The following is a 12,597-nucleotide window of genomic DNA, read 5'->3' on the forward strand; positions in this document are numbered from 1 at the left end:
TCAAAGCCAGCCAACGTGTTCATTTTTCAGACCCACACAAAAACCACAAGGATTTCACTGCACGGCTTTCCAACAAAACACTTAACTCTCTCCTCCTCTTCCCAAATCTGGCCTGGAACCTCACGGATCTCGGAATGGAGCTGCCCTGCCGATCGGTCGGGCCCAATCACCCACACTGGCTGGCTCAGTGGTTAGCACTGCTACCTCACAGCACCAGGGACCGGGGTTCGATTCCACCCTCGGGTGACTGTCTATGTGGGAGAATGTGCAAACTCCCAGTGTCTGTGTGAGTTTCCTCCGGGTACTCCGGTTTCCTCCCACAGTCCAAAAACGTGCAGCTTAGATAGACTAGCCAAGGGAAATGCAGGGTTACAGGGATAGGGCAGGAGGTTGGGTGTGGGTGTGTTGCTGTTTGGAATGTCAGTGTGGATTCGATGGGCTGAATAGCCTGCTTCCACACTGTAGCAATTCTGTGGACCGGCAGTGAGCAGGAAAATAACTGCTCCATTTTATACTGTCCATTCCGAAAGAGAACACACACACACACGCACACAATATGGATCAACCTTCGGTGAAGTCATGCAGTGACTTGCATTCATGTGGCACCTTTATGAAATCACACATTTAAAGGGAAGCAGTTGCATCTGATCACTGTAGTTCCAATCCTGAGCCCCCAAGCTAAATTTCTCAGCACACAGGGCAAATGGGTGAAATTTGAATTCACCAAAATCTGGATGAGAGAGCTGGCCTCTTGGTCAATTTTGGGGAAGCCCCATCTGGTTCACTAATGTCCTTTAGGGAAGGAAACTGCCGTGCTTACCTGGTCTGGCCTACATGTGACACCAGACCCATGGCAATGTGGTTGACTCTTAACTGCACTCTGGGCGATTATGGATGGGCAATAAATGCTGGCCTAGCCAGTAAATAATTATAAAGAAACTCACAGGGAGATAGTTTGGCATGTTGAACTTCTTTCTCTCTATTTTTGAAATAGCGTTTTCATTGGACGTGGGGTGTCACTGGCTGGGCCACTATGTATTGCCCATCCCTGGTTGTCATTGGCATCTGCCTATCCCTAGTTGCCCCTTGAGACGGTGGTGTTGAGCTGCCTTTTTGAATCACAACAGCACCTGAGCTGCAGGTAGACCCACAATGCCCTTAGGGAGGGAATTCCAGGATTTTGACCCAGCGACAGTGAAGGGATGGTGGTATATTTCCAAGTCAAGGATATTATTGTTAGTCAAGAACAGTATTAGGATGTTTGAGGACTCCTCTACAGAGGTAGTGTGGGTTGAGGTTAGAAACAGGAAAGGAGAGGTCACCCTGTTGGGAGTTTTCTGTAGGCCTCCAAATAGTTCCAGAGATGTAGAGGAAAGGATAGCAAAGATAATTCTGGATAGGAGTGAGAGTAACAGAGTAGTTGTTATGGAGGACTTTAACTTTTCAAATATTGACTGGAAACGCTACAGTTTGAGTACCTTAGATGGATCAGTTTTTGTCCAATGTGCACGTTGGGTTTCCTGACACAGTATATAGACAGGAGAAAGTGAGGACTGCAGATGCTGGAGATCAGAGCTGAAAATGTGTTGCTGGAAAAGCGCAGCAGGTCAGGCAGCATCCAAGGAGCAGGAGAATCGACGTTTCGGGCACGATTCCTGATGAAGGGCTCATGCCCGAAACGTCGATTCTCCTGCTCCTTGGATGCTGCCTGACCTGCTGCGCTTTTCCAGCAACACAGTTTCAGCACAGTATATAGACAGGCCAACAAGGGGCAAGGCCACATTGGATTTGGTACTGGGTAATGAGCCCGGCCAGGTGTTAGATTTGGAGGTAGGTGAGCACTTTGTGATAGTGACCACAATTCAGTTATGTTTACATTAGTGATGGAAAGGGATAAGTATATAACGCAGGACAAGAGTTATACCTGGGGGAAAGGCAATTATGATGTGATTAGGCAGGATTGAGGATGGGGAAGGAAACTGCAGGGGATGGGCACTCTTGAAATGTGGAGCTTATTCAAGGAACAGCTACTGCGTGTCCTTGATAAGTATATACCTGTCAGGCAGGGAGGAAGTACTCAAGTGAGGGAACAGTGGTTTACCAAAGAAGTTGAATCTCTTGTCAAGAGGAAGAAGAAGGCTTTTGTTAGGATGAGACATGAAGGCTCAGTTAGGGTGCTTGAGAGTTACAGGTTAGCCAGGAAAGACCGAATGAGAGAGTTAGGTAGAGCCAGGAGGGGATAAGAACTCTTTGGCAGGTAGGATCAAGGAAAATTCGAAAGCATTCTAGAGATATGTCAGGAATAAAAGAATGACGAGGGTTCGGGCCAGTCAAGGACAGTAGTGGGAAGTTGTCCGTGGAGTCCGAAGAGATAGGAGAGGCACTAAATGAGTATTTTTTTGTCATTATTCACACTGGCAAAAGGCAATGTTGTTGAGGAGAATACTGAGATATAGACTATTAGATGAGACAGGATTGAGGTTAATTAAGGAAGAGGTGTTAGCAATTCTGAGACATATGAAAATAGGTTAGTCCCTGGGCTGGATGGGATTTATCCTAGGATTCTCTGGGAAGCCAGGGAGGAGATTGCAGAATCTTTGGCTTTGATCTTTGTGTCGTCATTGTCGACTGGAACAGTGCCAGAATATGAGGATAGCAAATGTTGTTCCCTTATTGAAGAAGGGGAGTAAAGACAACCCTGGTAATTATAGACCAGTGAGCCCTACTTTGGTGTTGGAAAAGGATTATAAGAGATAGGATTTATAATCATCTAGAAAGGAATAAATTGATTAGGGATAGTCAACGTGGTTTTGTGAAGGGTAGGTTGTGCCTCAGAAACCTTATTGAGTTCTTTGAGAAGGTGACCAAACAGATGGACGAGGGTAAAGCGGTTGATGTGGTGTACATGGATTTCAGTAAAGCCTTTGATAAGATTCCCCACGGTAGGCTATTGCAGAAAATACGGAGGCATGGGATTGAGGGTAATTTAGTGGTTTGGATCAGTAATTGGCTAGCTGAAAGAAGACAGAGGATGGTGGTTGATGGGAAATGTTCATCCTGAAGTTCAATTACTAGTGGTGTACTGCAAGGATCTGTTTTGAGGCCACTGCTGTTTGTTATTTTTATAAATGACCTGGATGAGGGCGTGGAAGGATGGGTTAGTAAATTTGTGAATTACACTAAAGGCGGCACGGTGGCTCAGTGGCTAGCACTGCTGCCTCACAGCACCAGGGACCCAGGTTCGATTCCAGCCTCAGGTGACTGTCTGTGTGGAGTTTGCACATTCTCCCCGTGTCTGCGTGGGTTTCCTCCGGGTGTTCCGGTTTCCTCCCCCAATCCAAAGATGTGGAGGTTCGGTAAATTGGCCCTGCCAAATTGCCCATAGTGTTAACTGCGTCAGTCAGCAGGAAATAGGTCTGGGTGGGTTACTCTTCGGAGGGTCGGTGTGGACTTGTTGGGCCAAAGGGCCTGTTTCCACATTGTAGGGAATCTAGTCTAATCTAATCTCGTCTTAAATCAGTGGACAGTGCGGAAGGATGTCGCAGGTTACAGAAGGACATAGATAAGCTGCAGAGCTGGGCTGAGAGGTGGCAAATGGAGTTTAATGAGGAAAAGTGTGAGTTGATTCACTTTGGAAAGAGCAACAGGAATAAAGAATACTGGGTTACATTGTATAAATTCTTGTCGTGTCAATTAACAGAGAGATCTCGGTATCCATGTACATAGATCCCTGAAAGTTGCCACCCAGGTTGATAGGGTTGTTAAGAAGGCATACAGTGTGTTAGTTTCTATTGGTAGAGGGATTGAGTTTCGGAACCATGAGGTCATGTTGCAGCTGTACAAAACTCTGGTGTGGCCGCACTTGGAGTATTGCGTGCAGTTCTGGTTAACGCACTATAGGAAGAATGTGGAAGTGTTGGAAAGGATTCAGAGGAGATTTACTAGGATGTTGCCTGATATGGAGGGAAGGTCTTATGAGGAAAGGCTGAGGGACTTGAGGCTGTTTTTATTAGAGAGAAGAAGGTTAAGTGGTGACTTGAGACATACAAGATGATCAGAGGGTGAGACAGGGTGGGCAGTGAGTCCCTTTTTCCTCGGATGGTGATGGCTAGCACAAGGGGACATAGCTTTAAATTGAGGGGTGACAGATATAGGACAGATGTCTGAGGTAGTTTCTTGAGTAGGAAGTGGAATACCCTGCCTGAAACAGTAGTGAACTCACCAACATTAGGACATTTAAATGGTCACTGGATAAACATATGGGTGAGAAGAGAATAGTGTAGGTTAGCTGGGCTTCTGAATGGTTTCACAGGGCGGCACAACGTCGAGGGCTTAAGGGCCTGTACTGCGCTGGAATGTTCTACGTTCTAAGTCAAGATGATGAGTGGCTCAGAGGGAGGATTTCCACAGGCTTCCCACTCTCTGGGTGTAGGCATTTCCTCTCATCTTAGTTTCAAATCATTTCCCCTGTGACCCCTGGATTCTGGACACTGTGGTCATCAGGAACATCCTTCCTGCGTTTACCCCTGTCTAGTCCAGTTACCTCAATCCTGTTTACCTCAGTCACCTACTCTGGAACCTGGAGGGGATGGTGTTCCCATTTATCTCCTGCCCTTGTCCTTCCGGATGGAAGTGGTTGTGAGTTTGGTAAGTGCTGGCTGAGGAGACTTTGCTGCGGTGCATCACTGAAATGAAAGGATTAGTCCCACTCTCCCAGCTCCTTTCTCACACTCCCCCACTTCACTTATCCCATTCCATTCTGTGTGGGGAAGGAAACTGGGAAATTGGGATTAGCTGAAGAACTGGCCGACTGAGTTGCTACAGGCATGAGGGACTGCGTGATGGCTTCAGCATATTTACAACGCATGAGAAATCAAAGGGACAAATTTGGGCCAAACATGGGATTTGACAACAACAAAACTAGACAGAAATCTTGATGGAAACAGAGAGACCAGGCCCTTCCAATGTGTCAGAGCATCTGCTTTTCATGCTAACCCAACATAGATCTACCATGTTTGTTGTGTTGAGGACTTCCTAATCTGACTGTCCCTTCTGTGTTTCTCGTTGCAGTCAGACGGAACTATTCTGGCGATAGCACTCTTAATCCTGTTCCTGCTGCTGGCACTGGTCCTGCTCTGGTGGTTCTGGCCACTGTGCTGTACTGTGGTAAGTCAAACATTCATCCAGGCACACTCATTGCAAACTCATTGTTTTAAGCCACGCGACACTTAGCACGGGAGGAGCAGCAGTCAGATTAATCAGCATGAAGTGACAAAGTAAGTAATCTCACACAACATGGGGATTCAATCAGCTGGACAGCCAAAACAGAACAAACTTTGCACAGCCCTGGGCAGTCCAAGTTACAAGCAAGGACCCTTTTCTGCGCATCAGATCAAAGTGATTTCATCTTGTTTTTGGGAACGTTATGACTGGAGGCACACTCTGTGCACTGCACAGGCAATTTCAGTGCTGCCAACAGCACAGAGTGATTGCTTGGCTGAACCCAAACCTTCTCATTTAGTGGACGGGACACTGTGTCCAAGATCTTGAGCAATCTTTCATTTCATCTCCCTGTGCAGGAAGCACACAATATGTTTCCATTCCCAAAAGTGCGAGGAGGGTTGGGTGATTATTTTTCTGAATGAATAATTCAGATGCCTCCATTGTGAACCCAGCTTTCCACAACTCAGTTCGCGCCTAGAAACACAGACAATAGGAACGGGAGGAGGCCATTCAGCCTGCACTGCCATTCTGTACCACTTTAACTCACTATCCAACTCAGACCCGGCTCCCGTTTTCTCTCCATACACCTTGATCCTTTCAGCCTTCAGAAATATATCAATCTCCTTCTTAAAAACTTGCCATGTTTTAGCCTCAGCTGCTTCCTGAGACAGGGATTTCCACAGGCTCCCTGCTTTCTGAGTGAAGACATCTCAGTCCCAGATGGTTTCCCCTGTGACTGTACATCTCTATGACTCTTATGAGCCCCCGGTCATCAGGAATATCCTTGCTGTGTTTATCCCTGTCTAGTCCAGTTTTCTCAACCCTCCATATCTCAGTCACCTTTAGACTGTGATCTCTGGCTCCAGGCTACCTGCTCACATGGAACATTGTTCCTGCACTCCAGTCCGGTTCGAAGTTCATCCCCCTGAAATTCTTCATCAGTCACTGGGGAGAATGTAGAGCTGAGGCCACAGTCAGAGTCAGCCATTTACTGAAGGGTAGAGAGATCAAATAACTGTCCTGCACCTTACTCACACCTAACCACATTGAAAATAGTGAGTGAGGGAGAGGAATACTTCAATCCTACAGCTCCAACAAAACTCAAGAAGCTCAACACCATCCAGGACAGAGCAGCCACTTGATTGGCATTTCATCCATTACCTTCAACATCCCCTCCCTCCCCCACCGACCCTCAGTAGCAGCAGTGTGTACCATCTACAAGACGCACTGCAGCAATTCACCAAAGTACCTCAGGCAGCACCTTCCAAACCCACAACCACTTCCATCTAGAAGGACAAGGGGCAGCAGATACATGGGAACACCACCCCCTGCAAGTTCCCCTCCGAGTCCCTCACCATCCTGACTTGGAAATGTATCACTGTTTCTTCAGTGTCACTGGGTCAGAATCCTGGATAACCCTCCCTAACAGCACTCTCGCTGTATCTACTCCCCAAGGATGGCAGTGGTTTAAGGCAGAAGCTCAGCTCCAACTTCTCAAGGGACAACTAGAAACTAGGGAGCACTGTCTCAGAAACTCAGACGAGCTGGGAAAGACATTTTAAAGAAAGGAGAGTCCATTCATAGTTGGTTCAGAGGTTATTGATTAGATTAGATTAGATTCCCTACAGTGTGGAAACAGGCCCTTCAGCCCAACAAGTCCACACCGACCCTCCAAATAGTAACCCACCCAGACCCATTTCCCTCTGACTAATGCACCTAACACTAAGAGCAGTTTAGCATGGCCAATTCACCTGACCTGCACATCTTTGGACTGAGGGAGGAAACTCACACAGACTTGGGGAGAATGTGCAAACTCCACACAGACAGCCCCCTTACGCAGGAATCAAACCCGGGTCCCTGGTGCTGTGAGGCAGCAGTGCTAACCACTGAGCCACCGTGCCACTCCCTTTGATGGGTCCTTAGTGACTGTGCAGGCTCTCTGAATGAGCTATCCAAATTGTTGCACCCATCAGCTATGGCCCCTTCTGTCTCCACATCCCTGCAGGGATTCTCCTGCTTTATTGACCAAGCTCCCTTTGGAATGTTCCTGTTTAATCTGCTTCTCCATGCCCTTTCAGGCAGTGAGTTCCAGATCAGCGCTCTCTCAGTCTGAAACAAATCCACATCTTCTCTCTTAATCCCGGTCACCTTAAATCTCCACCTCTACAGCTACTGGGAGCTGTTTCTTCTGATGTTCCTGAATAGAACCCCCTCATGATTTCAAGCATGTTGTCTCGCGGAGTCATTGAGATCTGCTGCACAGAAAAAGGTGCTTGGGCCCAACAAGTCTGTGCTTGTCAAAAGCAGCCTCCTCACAAGTCAAATCCCCTTTCCCAGCCCTTGGCCTATAGCATGCTGCCCCTTAGTAAGGTTATATTGTCCTTGGTTTTTCCAAAATGGGTCATAAAGGCAGAGGTGCCGGTATGTCTGGAAGTGGCTACTCAAAACAATGGAAGGGGAGTGGACAGTCCTCCCAGTTCAGGGTTTTGCTTTTCCAGTTTGGTTCAGTTTCAGCAAGGAGTCAGAAAACTGCTGGGGACCGAGAGAAGCAGCTCCGGTGAAAAGAGGTTCCATGCTTCAACAGATGTTTCATACCTGAACTATCTCTCTGAAATCTCTCCAGCCTGTAAGAATCTGTGTTTGACTTTACCATTTGCCAAGGGGTGAGTTTATGGGATGTTGTAGGGATTGGAACAGCCCCTTAATTAAGTTGCAGTACAAAGTCAGTTGGATTATCAAATTCTAATTTCTGTTTTTCTTTCGTTCCTGTTTCATTGGTACTGTGTAAATAAATTGTTTTATTTAAAGGTGAGTGGTTTGACCAGCTGCATCACACCTGGAATATCCATTTTACATCTGCCTTTAAAAAAATTAAAACTAGGCTCTGGGCTACCTCTTTAAAATGTTTTAAGGTGGGGATCTGGTCTGGCCTGGTCCATAACACTGTGTCTCGGCATGGCAAGTGCACAGCTCCATCCTTCTTCAATATGATGAGGGTTTCGGTCTCCCCCACCCTTACATTCCATGTTCCCCACTGCCCTCATGGTACTGTTTGAATGAGAATGTTTGGTATCTCAATCAGCTTTCTAATTCCTCTTCCCTCTCCTCTCCTCCTCCAGATCATCAAAGAGCCCCCTCCACCTCCCATGGATGATGAGGTAAGTCCTGTTTTTCTCACCTTCCCCACCGTGGTGATGTCAAACAGTGAAACCCTGGCTAGAGGGTGTCAGAACTTTCATTCAGCAGCTGGCTGGGTGGCTGTGATGGACAGAGAGAGAGAGAGAGAGAGAGAGGAAGAGGGAGAGAGAGAGAGAGGAAGAGAGAGAGAGAGGAGGATGGAGAGAGAGAGAGAGAGCAAGGGAGAGAGAGAGAGAGAGGAGACACATCATGATGCTGAGTTTGGTTTTGATGTAGAAATAGGACCTATGGAGAATTTTAAACTTGGAGGCCTTGGCTGTTTGAGGAGAGGGAGGCCGGCTGGGAAATGAACTGCCCATTGCTTCCTACCTACTCCATTGAAGTGGATGGAATTCTGTGTGGCAAGGGAATTGAGCTCAGGGTGAATGAAGTGAGGCTGAAGGGGCAGCCCATTGGACATTGTTCATGAAGGCAGATGCACATTAGACATGAAACCAAATGGACCAGCTCTTGCTCAATTTCCAAGTCCTTGCGATCTGCAGCAGCCATCTCATGGGCAAAAAGCAAAGAGGTGCTCCCATGGTCTCAAACATCGCTCTTGCTCTGCCACTGGCACTGCCTGTTTGAGTCTGTTCAGGTGACAGGTAGATCACAGCCACTGTGCTGGTGCTGTCTGGTACACTGTGCACCTTTAGCCCAGGGTTGGTGCCAGAAAAAGCACAGCAGGTCAGGCAACATCTGAGGAGCAAGAGAGTCCACGTTTCAGGCCGGGCCCATCATCCTGATGTTCAGGATTCCTGATGAAGGGTTGAGCCCAAAACGTCGATTCTCCTGCTCCTCGGATGCTGGGCTTTTCCAGAGCCATACTTTCTCAACTCTAACTTCTCCAGCATCTGCAGTCCTCACTATCTCCTGTTTAGCCCAGAGTTACTGACAGTTCAGTCCCAGATGCTGAGATTCAGGCCATTGTCTCTGCAAACAATGGGAGCTGTGTGTGCAGTCCACAACACCCCAGCTGGTCAATATGTCTCAGCCTGGGGCAGCTGCCAGATGGTGATGGATGTGGAACCTGTTGGCATGGACGTGCATCCTTGGGAACTGTATTCTTGGGATAGGAAGGTGTGCACATGACAATGACCCAGTGTCATTGACAAGCTTACCATTGCATCGGAAGCATAGCAGCATTAATATATGACCCGAGGGTCACCCATTTCTCTCTGTTAGCACAGAGGGTGGTTACAAACACCCTTTCATAGCAGGGACACACATTCTTTGTCAAAGAACCCAGGCAGCTCCTCAATCCTTCAAACACAAATCACCAGATTGATTCCACAAGTGAGGGATGAGGGATTGAGCAGTTTAGGTCGATACTGTGGAGTTAAGAAGAATGTAAGGAGATCTAATCGAGGTGCACAAGATGCAAAAGGGAATTGATGAAATGGAGAGGATGTTCCCTCATGTGGGGCAATCAGAGATTGAACGAGAGATTGGAGTTTCAGGATAAGGACCTGGATGGATTCCAAACAGAAGTGAGGATGAATGAATTCTCTCAAAGTGCTGTGAATCTGTGGATTTCACTCTCTCAGAGTACGGCCAATGCTAGGAGATTGAGTACATTGAAGGAGGAGACAGGGAAAACCATCAATGAGTTATGGGTTGAAGGGGAGAGGGCAGCATGCAGGAAAGTGGAGTTGGGGCCAAGATGAGATCAGCCTTGTTTGTGTTAAAAGGCAGCGCAGGCTGGAGGGGCTGAATGGCCTCCTCCTGCTCCTAGTTCTCATGTACTTGGTCACGATGATGACAAAAACTGTCATCGATTGTTCAGAAACCCATCTGGGAGGTGAATATGCCTGAGTGAAAACCAGTCTGGTTTACATCGGACGACAGATCCACAGCAATGTGCTGGATTCCCAAGTCCCTGAACAAGCCACTCAGTTCAAGGACAAATATGAGGACCGACCTGAAAAAATGAATAAATTTCTTTGGGTTATGCTGAATTGCAGTGTAATTTGATATTCAAAATGATGAAGAAAGGGAACAGTGCGGATCCAGACAAGCTGTTAGTTGTGAGTGCTGGGCTCAGTGGATTTAGATTCAATCGAAGAGGTTCAAGAGAAAGAGTGGAAGATATCTTTCAGTCTCGAAATTGTGAGGCTGAACAGCGATAATTAAGGCAGTGATCTTGTTACTGTTTCCTAGATTAAAGAGGTGTTTCAAAGAGAAGAGATTAGAAAGGAACAGCTGACTCAGCACACATAGGATTAAACCACAATGTGTACCAGTTGGGTCAAGTGTTGTTTAAAACACACGTCCTCTCAGTCACAGGGCAAAAGACATCTTTACAAGACAGCAACAGGAGGGGTATCAAGATCTTGGACTAAGTGTAGAGATTATCTTGTTTTTATTTGTAAATGTGACAGGAAGGTGTCGACGTGACAGGCCAGTTAAGAATCAGAGAATTCCCACAGTGCAGAACAAAGCCATTCGGCCCATCGAGTCTACACTGACTCTCTGAAGAGCAGCCCACCCAGACCCAGTTCCCCATCCTCTCCCCATAACCTCACATTTCCCATGGCAAGTCCACTGTAACCTGTGCATCTTTGGAATGTGGGAGGAAAGCGGAGCACCCGGAGGAAACCCACCCAGACATGAGGAGGACGTGCAAACTCCACACAGTCAGTCAGTCACCCAAGGCTCACCCAAGATTCCACCCTTGTTCTCCTCGTGTCTGCGTGGGTTTCCTCCGGGTGTTCCGGTTTCCTCCCACAATCCAAAGATATGCAGGTTACGGTGGATTGGCTGTGGGAAATTGCTCCACAGTGTCCAGGGATGTGCAGGCTTGGGGGGCTTAGCCATGGGAAAGGTAGGGTTACAGGGATAGGCTAGGGCGTGGGTCTGGGTGCCACACTCTTCAGAGGATCGGTGAGAACTTGAAGGGCTGAATGGCCTGCCACCACACTGTAGGAATCCTATGAAATCTGTGCTGACAATCCCTGATCAATTCCTGCCTTTCCAAATGTTGATTACTCCTGTCCTTCGGATGTTTTTCCCAATAATTGCCCTACCCTTGATGTCAGGCTAACTTGTTTGTAATTACCTAATCTATCCCTGTTGCCCTCGAACAAAGGAAGCATATTAGCTAACCTGCAGTCATGTGGCACTTCATCTGTGGCCAGTGCAGTATGAAATATCTCTACCAGCAATCTCCTCCCTTGCCCCCTGTAGCTGCCTGAGTTAGATCTGATCAGGATCTTGAGGGGTTTCAAAGAATGAGGGATTTGGATGATGTGGTCTGGAACCAGCTTGGATTTTTTGTTTCTGCTCGAATCAGTTGAAGGTGAGGCCTTTAAAATCACGCATAGTTTTGTGACGATAGAAAGGAAATGGTTGTTTTTACTGGCATGCTGGCTGGTAACTGAAGAGACAGGGGGTGGTGGAGATGGACAGGGAGAGTGTTTCTGTGCGACTCAAGAGTGCAATATGCTGCAGAGTTGGTGGGCAGTGATTCTGCATTCTGGATTAGTGGTGCTGGAAGAGCACAGCAGTTCAGGCAGCATCCAAGGAGCTTCGAAATCGACGTTTCGGGCAAAAGCCCTTCATCAGGAATAAAGGCAGCTAGAGGAGGGTGGGGTGGGGAGAAAGTAGCATAGAGTACAATGGGTGAGTGGGGGAGGGGATGAAGGTGATAGGTCAGGGAGGAGAGGGTGGAGTGGATAGGTGGAAAAGGAGATAGGCAGGGTCCTTGGATGGAGGTGAGGGAGGAGGTGTGGGCGCTGGTTTTACAGTTCCTGCGGTGGCAGGGGAAAGTGCCAGGATGGGAGGGTGGGTCGTAGGGGGGCGTGGACCTGACCAGGTAGTCACGGAGGGAGCGGTCTTTGCGGAAGGCGGAGAGGGGTGGGGAGGGAAATATATCCCTGGTGGTGGGGTCTGTTTGGAGGCGGAGAGGGGTGGGGAGGGAAATATATCCCTGGTGGTGGGGTCTGTTTGGAGGCGGAGAGGGGTGGGGAGGGAAATATATCCCTGGTGGTGGGGTCTGTTTGGAGGCGGAGAGGGGTGGGGAGGGAAATATATCCCTGGTGGTGGGGTCTGTTTGGAGGCGGAGAGGGGTGGGGAGGGAAATATATCCCTGGTGGTGGGGTCTGTTTGGAGGCGGAGAGGGGTGGGGAGGGAAATATATCCCTGGTGGTGGGGTCTGTTTGGGGGTGGGGGGAATGTCGGCGGATGATTTGGTTTATG

At 48.0% G+C, this 12,597-nt stretch overlaps 1 protein-coding gene across 2 annotated transcripts in view; it reads left to right on the forward strand.

Moving 5' to 3' along the window:
- LOC122543053 (anthrax toxin receptor 1-like) overlaps positions 1 to 12,597 on the forward strand; it is a 142,149-nt gene that overhangs the window by 80,299 nt on the left and 49,253 nt on the right. For both annotated transcript variants that reach the window (XM_043681251.1, XM_043681250.1), the window contains exons 13-14: positions 5,071 to 5,166; positions 8,343 to 8,381. In XM_043681251.1, coding sequence (XP_043537186.1) covers positions 5,071 to 5,166; positions 8,343 to 8,381 — 135 coding nt within the window. The remainder of the gene's footprint in view (positions 1 to 5,070; positions 5,167 to 8,342; positions 8,382 to 12,597) is intronic.

Source organism: Chiloscyllium plagiosum, chromosome 42, assembly GCF_004010195.1.
Source record: "Chiloscyllium plagiosum isolate BGI_BamShark_2017 chromosome 42, ASM401019v2, whole genome shotgun sequence".
NCBI lineage: Eukaryota > Metazoa > Chordata > Chondrichthyes > Orectolobiformes > Hemiscylliidae > Chiloscyllium > Chiloscyllium plagiosum.